Below are 15,767 nucleotides of genomic sequence, written 5' to 3' on the forward strand. Positions count from 1 at the left end.
CCAGGATGAGTATGAATGTGTTTCCTTTCTTTGCTTGTGGACAGAAAAAGGTTGTCTATAAGGACAGTTCTTGTGATTTCAGAACCATGCCTTGGCTTGAAGCTTGACTGAGAGGGATCCTGTAGTAACAGACTTTTTTTACTAGCTCCTCCTTTTTGCAAGCTAGAGGATGGATATTAGATCATGCCGTCTAGCACCGAGCAATGGCTTTTCATAAGCTGAGGTGCATTGAGATGCAGTAAAATTGTTAGTTTCATTAGAGTACATGGTCTTTTTTCATTGTGGTTGCTAATGAAATGCTTGTTCTCCAGATTACAGAGTTAGTGCACCAAAGAGATGTTACAAGATCACTGATCAAAAGCAAGATTGACAACTCCAAATCCTTTGAGTGGCTCAGCCAGATGCGATTCTACTTTGACCCAAAACAGACAGATGTGTTGCAGCAGCTGTCCATTCAGATGGCAAATGCCAAATTCAACTACGGCTTTGAGTATCTTGGTGTTCAGGATAAACTAGTTCAGACTCCTCTTACTGACCGCTGTTACCTGACAATGACGCAAGCCTTGGAGGCAAGACTTGGAGGCTCACCGTTTGGTAAGTTTGTACTTATTCCATATGTGTCTTCTGTTAAATGTAAAGACTGATGTTCATCAGCTATAAAATTAATAAAGTAACTTCCATAGTTGAGACTCCAGTTTTGAAAAATGAGCGACACTTAGGCCATGTCTATATTTACCAGTAGATCTGCACTGCTGTAATTGATGCAGCAGGTGTTGATTTAGCGGGTCTGTTGAAGACATGCTAAATCGATGGGAGAGTGCTCTCCTACTTATTTGTGTACTCCACCTCCTTGAGAAAAGTAAGGAAAGTCAGCGGGAGAGCATCTCCCATCGACACAGTGTGGTGGAGACACTGCATTAAGTCGACCTAAGCTACATCAACTTCAGTTACGTTATTACTGTGGTACTGTAGCTCAGCCCGTAGACTCTAGATGTTAATATTGACAGTTTAGTGCCTAGGAAGAGACTAATGTTTTTATCCCATTCTAAAAATAGGTCCTGCTGGTACTGGTAAAACAGAATCTGTAAAGGCCCTTGGACACCAGCTTGGCCGCTTTGTTCTGGTTTTCAACTGCGGTGAAACGTTTGACTTCCAGGTATAGTATCTTTAATTTAACGTGAGAACATTCTTCATTTTAAGTTAAGATCTCATTAATATGCCATTTAAGCTTGTAGATTTCAAAACATGTTTGAAAGCTTGTTCCTGTATCTGGCAAAATAGATTCTGGTTACTGAACTGTGCTTCATTGGACCTCACTACCACCTAAAGCAGAATTGGGTTAGAAGCTGCCTGCTCTGTTTTTAGATAGTAATTTAGCAAGAGAAGATCTGAACTGCAAGCTTTAGGAAGGTAACTTCAAATTTTTTCAAACTACAGTCTTCCATTACCATCCCCCAGTCATATTGTGTGACCAACTGCAATAGACCTACTTTAGTGGAAATCGAGTAGGTGTGACTGGCTGACTCCTAATGGATATGTTGCTGCACATACTCCGTATGTCAATGGACTGCCTGATCTATTGCAGCATCGGAACTACTTTTAAATTCTGCTGCAGGTTTAGGAATGTGCTTGCAGAGATTTTAGAATTAAGTGACAGACTTCCCTAAAGAGGAGTGGAAGTTGCTTAGTAGTGCCTTATACATTCTAGAACTTGGATACTATTAATTTAGGCTTAAATAGAGACTGGGAGTGGCTAAGTCATTATGCAAGGTAGCCTATTTCCCCTTGTTTTTTCCTCCCTGCCCCCCCCCCAAGACGTTCTGGTTAAACTTGGATTTATGCTGGAAGTGGCCCACCTTGATTGTCATGCACAGTGTGGGGAGAGTGGTCAGTTTGGATGAGCTGTTGCCAGCAGGAGAGTGAGTTTGTGTGTGTGTGGTGGGGGGTGGGGGGTGAGAAAACCTGGATTTGTGCTGGAAATGGCCCACCTTGATTATCATGCTCATTGTAGAGAGAGTGGTCACTTCGGATGAGCTATTACCAGCAGGAGAGTGAGTTTGTGTGTGTATGGGGGTGGGGGAGTGAGAAAACCTGGATTTGTGCTGGAAATGGCCCACTTTGATTTTCATGCAGGTTGTAAGGAGAGCGGTCACTTTGGATAGTCTATTACCAGCAGGAGAGTGAGTTTGTGTGTGTGGTTTTTGGAGGGGGGTGAGGCGGTGAGAGAACCTGGATTTCTGCAGGAAATGGCCCACCTTGATTATCATACATATTGTGAAGACAGTGGTCACTTTGGATGGGCTATTACCAACAAGAGAGTGAGTTTGTCTGTGGGGGGGCGGAGGGTGAGAAAACCTGGATTTGTGCTGGAAATGGCCCAACTTGATGATCACTTTAGATAAGCTATTACCAGCAGGAGAGTGGGGTGGAGGAGGTATTGTTTCATGGTGTCTGTGTATATAATGTCTTCTGCAATTTCCACAGTATGCATCCGATGAAGTTAGCTGTAGCTCACGAAAGCTCATGCTCAAATAAATTGGTCAGTCTCTAAGGTGCCACAAGTCCTCCTTTTCTTCTTAGAACATGGAAGTTGGCATTCAAAAACTGAAACCTCTGAGAAGCAAGAGTGGTGTGAGTAGGTAGAGAAGAGTGGAGTGGTGTGTAGAGAAGTAGTTGTTTCTGTTGAAAGCATAAAGATTCTCAGCCTAAAGATGCACACACATTAAATAGGGGGTTAATATATGTAACCACAATCCTGTCCAGTCTACACCAGTTCCACTATGTACAGGGAAGAATAACCAAGGTAACTTTTTTTTTCAGTGTGTGTGTATGTATATATAAAGTTTATCTTCTCTTTTTCTCTGCCTACAGGCAATGGGACGCATCTTTGTGGGGCTCTGCCAAGTGGGCGCATGGGGCTGCTTTGATGAGTTCAACAGACTTGAGGAGCGTATGCTTTCTGCTGTTTCTCAGCAGGTTCAGTGCATCCAGGAAGCCTTGCGAGAACATTGCAATCCAAACTATGACAAGAGTATGCAATTTTTTCCACTGCTAATGGTTTTGTATAGTTGTTCTGTCAAAAGAATGCCCTCACTTGCATGTCTGAAATAGGTCCTTTTTGAGAAATCTCTTTGATCAGTTACTCCCACATTGGCCAGAGGTTTTTTTTTTTTTTTTTTTTTAAGTTACATTTTGAAAATGTAACTTAAACATTAAACAATTAAAGGAAATAGCTTTCAACAGATATGCAGTCACTTTCAACATTGTGTAACTTTAGTGTAGTGGTAGAAAAAATGTTTGACTAGTTGTACAGTAACTCATCGCTTAACGCTGTAACGTGTTCCTGAAAAATGCAACTTCAAGCAAAACAATGTTAAGCAAATCCAATTTCCCCATAAGAATTAATGTAAATGGAGGGGTTAGGTTCCAGGAAAAATGTTTTCACCAGACAAAAGACTATATTATGTATACCCACAGTATAAGTTTTAAACAAACAATTTAATACTGTGCACAGCAGTGATGATTGTGAAGCTTAGTTGAGGTGGTGAAGTCAGAGGGTGGGATATTTCTTAGGGAATTCCTTACTGCTCAATGATGAACTAGAACTCAGCTGAGCCCTCAAGGGTTAACACATTGTTAATGTAGCCTCACACTCTACAAGGCACCATGAATGGACGGAGGGGAGACAGCATGGCAGATAGAGACAGAGACACACACCCTGTGTGTGTGAGAGAGAGAGATGTGCATTGCCCCTTTAAGTACGCTGAATCACTCTAAGTAGATTGCCTTTTTAAGTAGACCAGGAAGTTGAGACAGCAGCTGCTACCAGCACGCTCCCTCTCTCCTGAGCCCCGTAGTGTCCCCTCCCCCAGCTCTGTGGAAATGGGATAAGCAGAGGGGTGGGGGACACCCTGATATTAGCCCCCCTCTTGCCCCCACCCCCGCACAGCAAGCAGGAGGCTCCCGGAAGCAGCTCCAAGGTAGAGCGCAGGAGCAGCACATGGCAGTGAGGGGGAGGACAGCTGAACTGCCAACAATTGATAGCCTGCTGGGCGGCTGCCGCACAGGGAACTTAGGGGAATGGGGAGATGATGGGGGGCTGCTGGTCCACCCTGGTTCCAAGCCCCCACCAGCTAGCTCCATTGGGCTGGTCTTTCTGCAAGCAGTGGACAAAGCAGGCAGCTGCCAAACAACGTTATAAGGGAGCATTGCACAACTTTAAACGAGCATGTTCCCTAATTGATCAGCAACGTAACAACAAAACAACCTTAACTGGGATGACCGAGACGACTTTAAGTGAGGAGTTACTGTACCGTAAACAAAACTATACAGGATACTAAAAGTGAAGTTTCAACTACTGTAGTTGATAGCTGATTTGACTGAGACAAAATCAATTGTAACTAAAAATACTTTGTGTGAACTGTTTTTAGCTTCCGCACCTATTACTTGTGAGCTGCTGAATAAACAAGTTAAAGTGAGCCCAGACATGGCTATCTTCGTCACCATGAATCCTGGTTATGCGGGTAGATCAAATCTTCCAGACAACTTGAAGAAGCTGTTCCGTAGCTTGGCGATGACAAAGCCAGACCGCCAGCTGATTGCCCAGGTCATGTTGTACTCCCAGGGTTTCCGTACTGCTGAAGTGCTTGCCAATAAGATTGTCCCATTCTTCAAGTAAGTAATAGTCCCTTAAACAAGTCTGGCCCAAACCACAAGTGACCTTTTAATGTGCTTAAATCTGGAACTTAAAATGGCTCTGTAGGTAGTTTTGAAACTACCATAGCAAGAACATAGAACAGTAAGCATGCTTGACACTTTACGATTGAACGTTAGTTTCGTGATCTTAGTATGTCTAAAACTGACTCTGATGTCTTTTATCTTTAGACTCTGTGATGAGCAGCTCTCCTCTCAAAGTCATTATGACTTTGGCTTAAGAGCTTTGAAGGGTGTACTGATTAGTGCAGGAAATGTGAAGAGGGAGAGGATTCAGAAGATAAAGCGGGAGAAGGAAGAGCGTGGTGAAGTTGTTGATGAAGGGGAAATTGCTGAGAACCTACCTGAACAAGAGGTAAAACATATAGAGATTTTTTATATTGATTCACAGCAAAAGGGTGATTACTGTAGATAGGCATGTATATGAGCACTTACAGTAAAGCACCTGCTGCATCTAGCATAAACGTAATCTATTTAAGTTCACAAGTTGTCGTATTTACTTGAAGTCTTGGTACTTTAGGCTACAGAAGTGGTGGTTTCAGCAGATTGAATGGAGTTTTAATCAGTGCTTGAGTTGTTGGAGGTGTCTTTCTTACAATAAAACAGAAGCAGAAGGTTTGTGATCATTACAAACTTTCACCATTCCAATAAAACGAGTGGTGTCCTGACTGTATTCCAAGTGGAGTAGACATTCTGAATGAACTCCTCTGTAGTTCACATCACTTTCAGATAAATGTTATGTAGGCAAGTACAGCTGTCACTCCTCAATTAAGGCAATTGTATTAGGTGATAGCTTAAGTATTCCATGTATAGCATCACTTCAAGTTCATAATGCACTGTTATAAATGGTCTTGCACAAATACAAAACTCAACATCAAATAAGTTTTGCGGGGAATAAGAATGCCAAATGCAAACCTAGCAAATGTCAATATACTCTGCAGTCTGAGTATTCAGTATGACCTGTTTGAAATATTTCCACCAATGTGACTAATGCAGATATTCATTGCTTGCCTTGTATTGTCTAATCAAAGCATGAAAATTTTCCATGTAGATTTTGATCCAGAGTGTGTGTGAAACAATGGTACCCAAACTTGTTGCAGAAGACATCCCATTGCTGTTCAGTCTCTTGTCTGATGTATTCCCTGGAGTACAGTATCATCGTGGTGAAATGACAGCCCTGCGAGAGGAGCTTAAGAAAGTGTGTCAGGAAATGTACCTTATGTATGGTGATGGAGAAGACGTTGGTGGCATGTGGGTGGAAAAGGTACATTGTGATAGTTGTAAATCTTACGATGTGGAGTTGACAAAAGTACATGTAGCACTTTCCATATTCCGTGATACAGAAATCAAATATAACTGCTCCCCAAATAGACAGAATACCTAAAATAAATTTCAACTTTAAGTGATTCCGGATTATTATGTTGAATCTTAATAAATGGAAGTCTTAAATGACAGATCAATCTGTTCTGTCACAGGTTCTTCAGCTCTATCAAATTACCCAGATCAATCATGGGTTGATGATGGTGGGTCCTTCTGGAAGTGGAAAGAGCATGGCTTGGAGAGTGCTGCTAAAAGCTCTGGAGCGGCTAGAGGGTGTAGAAGGTGTTGCTCACATCATTGATCCAAAAGCAATCAGCAAAGATCACCTCTATGGTACTTTGGATCCAAATACCAGAGAATGGACAGATGGATTGTTTACACATGTCCTGAGAAAGTGAGTCTTAAACATTAATAGCATATAAGTTAAGAAGTGGCTATTAGAGAGATCCTTGGATGTTGTCATTGCCATGGAGGATTGAGGAAAGGGAATATTACTGTTTTTTAACCTACACTAAATGCTTTCCTGAATTTAGGATCATAGACAATGTGAGAGGTGAATTGCAAAAACGACAGTGGATCATCTTTGATGGGGATGTAGATCCTGAATGGGTGGAGAACTTAAATTCCGTGCTGGATGACAACAAACTGCTGACTCTGCCCAATGGAGAACGTCTCAGCCTTCCACCAAATGTAAAGTTCTTTTTGTTTTTAAAAACATTTTAGCATTTCTAAATAGTTTAATCTACTGAAAATTTGATAGCTCTGCTGCTTTTGGTAGCTGACATGAACAGGCTCTTACCACACACTGTGGGCACAGATTAAAGTTAATATTGCATCAGAGCAAAAGTGATCTTATGCAATGGTCTGGTTCAATTCTTTAAAACCCTTCTGTGGTTATGGAGTTTGTCATGTCAGGTTTACCTTGACCCTACCAGACTAGGAAATACTAGATCATGCATAAATATCTAATTAGGTGTTAAATATATAAAATACCTGATGAAGTTAAGATAAAACTTAATTTTTATAACACCGATTGGCTTTTGGGGAGTTTAGAAAAGCATGTTAACTGAGCTTTTATAGTGACTCCTCGTTTAACGTTGTAGTTATGTTCCTGAAAAATGCTACTTTAAGCGAAATGATGTTAAGAGAGTCCAATTTCCCCATAAGAATTAATGTAAATAGTGGGGGGGGCTAGGTTCCAGGGAAATTTTTTTTCGCCAGACAAAAAGTATAAGTTAAGTATAAGTTTTAAACAAACAATTGAATACTGTACATTGTGAAGCTTGGTTGAGGTGGTGAAGTCAGAGGATGGGATATTTCCCAGGGAATGCCTTCCTGCTAAATGATGAACTAGCACTCGGCTGAGCCCTCAAGGGTTAACACGTTGTTAATGTAGCCTCACACTCTACAAGGCAGCACATATGAAGGGAGGAGACACAGCATGGCAGTGGCTGCAAACATTCCCTGTGGAAACTGAACATGACAAACTCATGCTATCCCACTGGAGTGCACCACTACCTCCACGTTCCAAAGTGCCAGGTGGGAGAGGTGCATGTGTGTGTGAGACAGACACACACGCCATGTGTGTGAGACAGACACACCACATGGGTGGCTGTGACACATGACAGACACACCACATGGGTGGCTGTGACACACAGACAAACACACCATGTGTGAGAAGCGCATTGCCCCTTTAAGTACATTGAGCCCACTCTAAGTACACTGCCTTTAAGTAGATCAGCAAGTTGAGGCAGCAGCTGCTGCCAGCAAGTCCCCTCCGTCCTGAGTCATGTCCTGTCCCCTCATTTCCCCTGCTCTGTGGAGATGGGGTACAGGAGCCGGGGGTAGGGGACATAAGAACATAAGAATAGCCATACTGGGTCAGACCAAAGGTCCATCCAGCCCAGTATCCTGTCTGCCGACAGTGGCCAATGCCAGGTGCCCCAGAGGGAGTGAACCTAACAGGTAATGATCAAGTGATCTCTCTCCAGCCATCCAGCTCCACCCTCTGACAAACAGAGGCTAGGGACACCATTCCTTACCCATCCTGGCTAATAGCCATTAATGGACTTACCCTCCATGAATTTATCTAGTTCTCTTTTAAATCCTGTTATAGTCCTAGCCTTCACAACCTCCTCAGGCAAGGAGTTCCACAGGTTGACTGTGCGCTATGTAAAGAAGAACTTCCTTTTATTTGTTTTAAACCCGCTGCCCATTAATTTCATTTGGTGGCCCCTAGTTCTTATATTATGGGAACAAGTAAATAACTTTTCCTTATTCACTTTCTCCACACCACTCATGACTTTATATACCTCTATCAAATCCCCACTTAGTCTCCTCTTTTCCAAGCTGAAAAGTCCTAGCCTCTTTAATCTCTCATCACATGGGACCCGTTCCAAACCACTAATCATTTCAGATGCCCTTTTCTGAACCTTTTCTAACACCAGCATATCTTTTTTGAGATGAGGAGACCACCTCTGTATGCAATATTCAAGATGTGGGAGTACCATGGATTTATATAAGGGCAAAAAGATATTCTCCATCTTATTCTCTATCTCTTTTTTAATGATTCCTAACATCCTGTTTGTTTTTTTGACTGTCGCTGCACACTGCACACTGTGTGGACTTCTTCAGAGAACTATCCACGATGACTCCAAGATCTCTTTCCTGATTAGTTGTAGCTAAGGGTATGTCTACACTACGAAATTAGGTCGAATTTATAGAAGTCGGTATTGTAGAAAGTGTTTTTATACAGTTGATTGTGTGTGTCCCCACACAAGTGCTCTAAGTGCATGTAGTCGGCGGAGTGTGTCCACAGTACCGAGGCAACCGTCGACTTCTGGAGCATTGCACTGTGGGTGGCTATCCCACAGTTCCCGCAGTCTCCACTGCCCATTTGAATTCTGGGTAGAAATCCCAGTGCTTGATGGGGCTAAAACATTGTCGCGGGTGGTTCTGGGTACATATCATCAGGCCCCCGTTCCCTCCCTCCCTCCGTGAAAGCAAGGGCAGACAATCATTTTGCGCCTTTTTTCTTGAGTTACCTGTGCAGACGCCATACCACGGCAAGCATGGAGCCTGCTCAGCTAACCGTCACCGTATGTCTCTTGGGTGCTGGCAGACGTGGTACTGCATTGCTACACAGCAGCAGTTTATTGCCTTTTGGCAGCAGACAGTGCAGTATGACTGGTAGCCGTCATCAGCGTAGTCCTGGGTTCTCTTTTAACCGGGCATCTGGGCAAACATGGGAGTGACTCAGCCAGGTCATTTCCCTTGTTTTGGCTCCTGGTGATTGAGTCCTACCAGCAGTGCACTGTCTTTTAACCTCCAGCTAGCAGAAGATGATGGCTAGTCGTCATACTGCACTGTCTTCTGCCGACCACCCAGGAGATGATGATGGCTAGCAGTCGTACTGCACAGTCTCCTGCCAGCAAGATGTATAAAGAAAGATGAAGTGGCTCAAAACAAGAAATAGACCAGATTTGTTTTGTATTCATTTTTTCCTCCCTCCGTGAAATCAACAGCCTGCTAAACCCTGTTTTGAGTTCTATCCTTGAGGGGGCCATTCAGTTTCTCGCAAAGCCACCCCCTTTGTTGATTTTAATGCCCTGTAAGCCAACCCTGTAAGCCATGTTGTCAGTCGCCCCTCCCTGTGTCAGGGCAACGGCAGACAATCGTTCCATGCCTTTTTTCTGTGCAGACGCCATACCACAGCAAGCATGGAGCCCGCTCAGATCACTTTGGCAATTAGGAGCACATTAAACACCACGCGCATTATCCAGCAGTATATGCAGCACCAGAACCTGGCAAAGCGATACTGGGCGAGTAGGCAACGTCAGCGCGGTGACGTGAGTGATGAGGACATGGACACAGACTTCTCTCAAAGCACGGGCCCTGGCAATGTGGGCATCATGGTGCTAATGGGGCAGGTTCATGCGGTGGAATGCCGATTCTGGGCTCGGGAAACAAGCACAGACTGGTGGGACCGCATAGTGTTGCAGGTCTGGGATGATTCCCAGTGGTTGCAAAACTTTCACATGCGTAAGGGCACTTTCATGGAACTTTGTGACTTGCTTTCCCCTACCCTGAGGCGCAAGACTACCAAGATGAGAGCAGCTCTCACAGTTGAGAAGCGAGTGGCAATAGCCCTGTGGAAGCTTGCAACGCCAGACAGCTACCGGTCAGTCGGGAATCAATTTGGAGTGGGCAAATCTACTGCGGGGGCTGCTCTGATCCAAGTAGCCAACGCAATCAAAGATCTGCTGATATCAAGGGTAGTGACCCTGGGAAATGTGCAGGTCATAGTGGATGGCTTTGCTGCAATGGGATTCCCTAACTGTGGTGGGGCCATAGATGGAACCCATATCCCTATCTTGGCACCGGAGCACCAAGCCGGCGAGTCATAAACCGCAAGGGGTACTTTTCAATAGTGCTGCAAGCACTGGTGGATCACAAGGGACGTTTCACCAACATCAACGTGAGATGGCCGGGAAAGGTACATGACGCTCGCATCTTCAGGAACTGTGGTCTGTTTCAAAAGCTGCAAGAAGGGACTTTATTCCCAGACCAGAAAATAACTGTCGGGGATGTTGAAATGCCTATAGTTATCCTTGGGGACCCAGCCTACCCCTTAATGCCATGACTCATGAAGCCATACACAGGCAGCCTGGACAGTAGTCAGGAGCTGTTCAACTACAGGCTGAGCAAGTGCAGAATGGTGGTAGAATGTGCATTTGGATGTTTAAAAGCGCGCTGGCGCAGTTTACTGACTCGGTTAGACCTCAGCGAAACCCAATATTCCCACTGTTATTACTGCTTGCTGCGCTCTCCACAATATCTGTGAGAGTAAGGGGGAGATATTTATGGCAGGTGGGAGGTTGAGGCAAATCGCCTGGCTGCTGGTTTTGCATAGCCAGACACCAGGGCGGTTAGAAGAGCACAGGAGGGTGCGGTGCGCATCAGAGAAGCTTTGAAAACTAGTTTCATGACTGGACAGGCTACGGTGTGAAAGTTCTGTTTGTTTCTCCTTGATGAAACCCCCTGCCCCTTGGTTCACTCTACTTCCCTGTAAGCTAACCACCCTCCCCTCCTCCCTTCGATCACTGCTTGCAGAGGCAATAAAGTCATTGTTGCTTCATATCCATGCATTCTTTATTCATTCATCACACAAATAGGGGGATAACTACCAAGGTAGCCTGGGGGGGGGGGTGGAGGAGAGAAGCACTGGGAGAGGTGGTGGAGGAGGGAAGGACAAGGTCACACAGCACTTTAAAAGTTTAAAACTTTAAAACTTATTGAATGCCAGCCTTCTGTTGCTTGGGCAATCCTCTGAGGTGGAGTGGCGGGTGGCCGGAGGCCCCCCCACCGTGTTCTTGGGCATCTGGGTGAGGAGGCTATGGAACTTGGGGAGGAGGGCGGTTGGTTACACAGGGGCTGTAGCGGTGGTCTGTGCTCCTGCTGCCTTTCCTGCAGCTCAACCATACGCTGGAGCATATTGGTTTGATCCTCCAGCAGCCTCAGCATTGAATCCTGCCTCCTTTCATCACGCTGCCGCCACCTTTCAGCTTCAGTCTTGTCTTTCAGCCCGCCACTTACTCTCTTCAGCCCGCCACCTCTCCTCCCTGTCATTTTGTGCTTTCCTGCACTCTGACATTGTCTGCCTCCATGCATTCGTCTGTGCTCTGTCAGTGTGGGAGGACAGCATGAGCTCACAGAACATTTCATCACGAGTGCGTTTTTTTTGCCTTCTAATCTTCACTAGCCTCTGGGAAGGAGAAGATCCTGTGATCCTTGAAACACATGCAGCTGATGGAGGAAAAAAAAAAGAGACAGTGGTATTTAAAAAGACACATTTTCTAGAACAATGGCTACACTCTTTCACAGTAAACCTTGCTGTTAACATTACATACACAGCACATGTGCTTTCGTTCCAAGGTCGCATTTTGCCTCCCCCCATCATGTGGCTAGCCCCTCACCCCTCCCCATGGCTAACAGCAGGGAACATTTCTGATCAGCCACAGGCAAACAGCCCAGCAGGAACGGGCACCTCTGCATGTCCCCTTAAGAAAAGCACCCTATTTCAACCAGGTGACCATGAATGATATCACTCTCCTGAGGATAACACAGAGAGATAAAGAACGGATGTTGTTTGAATGCCAGCAAACATACACTGCAATGCTTTGTTCTACAATGATTCCCTAGTACGTGCTATTGGCCTGGTGTGGTAAAGTGTCCTACCATCATGGATGGAATAAGGCTGCCCTCCCCAGAAACCTTTTGCAAAGGCTTTGGGAGTACATCCAGGAGAGCCGCAAATGCCAGGGCAAATTAATCATTAAACATGCTTGCTTTTAAACCATGTATAGTATTTTAAAAGATACACTCACCAGAGGTCCCTTCTCCACCTGGCGGGTCCGGGAGGCAGCCTTGGGTGGGTTCAGGGGGTACTGGCTCCAGGTCCAGGGTGAGAAACAGTTCCTGGCTGTCGGGAAAACCGGTTTCTCCTCTTGCTTGCTGTAAACTATCTACAACTTCATCATCATCATCTTCCTCGTCCCCAAAACCTGCTTCTGTGTTGCCTCAATCTCCATTGAAGGAATCAAACAACACGGCTGGAGTAGTGGTGGCTGAACCCCCTAAAATGGCATGCAGCTCATCATAGAAGCGGCATGTTTGGAGCTCTGACCCGGAGCGGCCGTTTGCCTCTCTGGTTTTCTGGTAGGCTTGCCTCAGCTCTTTAAGTTTCACGCGGCTTTGCTTTGGGTCCCTGTTATGGCCTCTGTCCTTCATGCCCTGGGAGATTTTGACAAATGTTTTGGCATTTCGAAAACTGGAACGTAGTTCTGATAGCACGGATTCCTCTCCCGATACAGCGATCAGATCCCGTACCTCCCATTCGGTCCATGCTGGAGCTCTTTTGCGATTCTGGGACTCCATCATGGTCACCTCTGCTGATGAGCTCTGGCCAGCGTGGCAAGCTGCAGGAGACCATGCAAACAGGAAATTAAAATTCAAAAGTTTGCGGGCCTTTTCCTGTCTACCTGGCCAGTGCATCTGAGTTGAGAGTGCTGTCCAGAGCAGTGACAATAGAGTACTCTGGGATAGCTCCCGGAGGCCAATACCATCAAATTGCATCCACAGTACCCCAAATTCGACCCGGCAAGGCCGATTTAAGCGCTAATCCCCTTGTTGGGGATGGAGTAAGGAAATCGATTTTAAGAGCCCTTTAAGTTGAAAAAAAGGGCTTCATCATGTGGACGGGTGCAGGTTTACATTGATTTAACACTGCTAAATTCGACCTAAACTCCTAGTGTAGACCAGGGCTAAATTAGCCCCCATCCTATTGAAGGTATAGTTGGGGTTATTTTTTCCAATGTGCATTACTTTACATTTATCCACATTAAATTTCTTTGCCATTTTGTTGCCCAATCACTTAGTTTTGTGAGATCTTTTTGAAGTGCTTCACAGTCTGCTTTGGTCTTAACTATCTTGAGCAGTTCAGTATCTTCTGCAAACTTTGTCACCTCACTGTTTACCCCTTTCTCCAGATGATTTATGAATAAGTTGAATAGGACTGGTCCTAGGACTGACCCTTAGGGAACACCACTAGTTACCCCTCTCCATTCTGAAAATTTATCATTTATTCCTACCCTCTGTTCCCTGTCTTTTAACCCAGTGGTTCTCAAAGCCGGTCCGCTGCTTGTTCAGGGAAAGCCCCTGGCTGGCTGGTCCGGTTTATTTACCTGCCGCATCCAAAGGTTCAGCCGATCTCAGCTCCCACTGGTCACGGTTCACCTCTCCAGACCAATGGGGGCTGCATGAAGGGCAGCCAGCACATCCCTTGGCCCGCGCCACTTCCCGCAGCCCCCATTGGCCTGGAGGGGCAAACCGCGGCCAGTGGGAGGCACGATTGGCTGAACCTGCAGACGCGGCAAGTAAACAAACTGGTCTGGCCCGCCAGGAGCTTTCCCTGAACAAGCGGCAGACCAGCTTTGAGAACCACTGTTTTAACCAGTTCTCAATCCATGAAAAGATCTTCCCTCTTATCCCATGACAACTTATTTTACATAAGAGCCTTTGGTGAGGGACCTTGTCAAAGGCTTTCTGGAAATCTAAGTACACTGTGTCCTCTGGACCTTGTCCACGTTTGTTGACCCCTTCAAAGAACTCTAATAGATTAGTAAGACATGATTTCCCTTTACAGAAACCATGTTGACTTTTGCACAACAATTTATGTTCTACTATGTGTCTGACAATTTTATTCTTTACTATTGTTTCAACTAATTTGCCTGGTACTGACGTTAGACTTATCGGTCTGTAATTGCCGGGATCACCTCTAGAGCTATTTTAAAATATTGGCATTACATTAGCTATCTTCCAGTCATTGGGTACAAGAAGCTGATTCAAAGGACAGGTTACAAACCATAGTTAATAGTTCCGCAATTTCACATATGAGTTCTTTCAGGACTCTTGGGTGAATGCCATCTGGTCCCGGTGACTTGTTACTGTTAAGTTTCTCAATTAATTCCAAAACTTCCTCTAATGACACTTCAATCTGTGACAGTTCCTCAGATTTGTCACCTACAAAGGATGACTCAGGTTTGGGAATCTCCCCAATATCCTCAGTCATGAAGACTGAAGCAAAGAATTCATTTAGTTTCTCCACAATGACGTTATCGTCTTTGTGTTCCCTTTGTATCTCGATCGTCCAGGGGCCCCACTAGTTGTTTAGCAGGCTTCCTGCTTCTGATGTACTTAAAAAACATTTTGTTATTATTTTGAGTTTTTGGCTAGCTGTTCTTCAAACTCCTTTTTGGCTTTTCTTATTACATTTTTATACTTAATTTGGCAGTGTTTATGCTCCTTTCTATTTACCTCACTAGGATCTGACTTCCACTTTTTAAAAGCCTTTTTATCTGTTACTGCTTCTTTTACATGGTGTTAAGCCACAGTAGCTCTTTTTTAATTTGGGATATACATTTAAGTTGGGCCTCTATTATGGTGTCTTTGAAAAGTGCCCATGCAGCTTGCAGGGATTTCACTCTAGTCACGGTACCTTTTAATTTCTGTTTAATTAACCTCCTCATTTTTGCATAGTTCCCCTTTCTGAAATTAAATGCCATGGTGTTGGGCTGCTGAGGTGTTCTTCCCACCACAGGAATGTTAAATGTTGTTATATTATGGTCACTATTTCCAAGCGGTCCTGTTATAGTTATCTCTTGGACCAGATCCTGCGCTCCACTCAGGACTAGATCGAGAATTGCCCCTCCCCTTGTGGGTTCCTGTACCAGCTGCTCCAAGAAGCAGTCATTTAAAGTATCGAGAAATTTTGTCTCTGCATTTCGTCCTGAGGTGACATGTACCCATTCAGTGTGGGGATAATTGAAATCCCCCATTATTATTGAGTTCTTTATTTTGATAGCCTCTCTAATGTCCCTTAGCATTTTATCATCACTATCACTGTCCTGGTCAGGTGGTCAATAATAGATCCCTACTGTTATATTCTTATTAGAGCATGGAATTACTATATGTACAGATTCTATGGAACATGTGGATTCATTTAAGATTTTTATTTCATTTGATTCTACATTTTCTTTCACATATACGGACACGTACAGGGACACCCTGACATCAGCACCCCTCCTTACCCCACCACCCCCTGCCAGCAAGCAGAAGGTTCCTGGGAGCAGCTCCAAGGCAGAGGACAGGAGCAGCACATGGCAGTGGCGGGAGGG

At 44.7% G+C, this 15,767-nt stretch overlaps 1 protein-coding gene across 1 annotated transcript in view; it reads left to right on the top strand.

Annotated features, from left to right (window-relative positions):
• LOC102945789 (cytoplasmic dynein 1 heavy chain 1-like) overlaps positions 1-15,767 on the top strand; it is a 99,644-nt gene that overhangs the window by 38,740 nt on the left and 45,137 nt on the right. The window contains 8 exon segments of the mRNA XM_037900961.2: positions 312-594; positions 1,056-1,156; positions 2,872-3,031; positions 4,431-4,674; positions 4,885-5,068; positions 5,765-5,977; positions 6,189-6,427; positions 6,567-6,723. Coding sequence (XP_037756889.1) covers positions 312-594; positions 1,056-1,156; positions 2,872-3,031; positions 4,431-4,674; positions 4,885-5,068; positions 5,765-5,977; positions 6,189-6,427; positions 6,567-6,723 — 1,581 coding nt within the window.

The sequence above is a fragment of the Chelonia mydas genome, chromosome 6, assembly GCF_015237465.2.
Source record: "Chelonia mydas isolate rCheMyd1 chromosome 6, rCheMyd1.pri.v2, whole genome shotgun sequence".
NCBI lineage: Eukaryota > Metazoa > Chordata > Testudines > Cheloniidae > Chelonia > Chelonia mydas.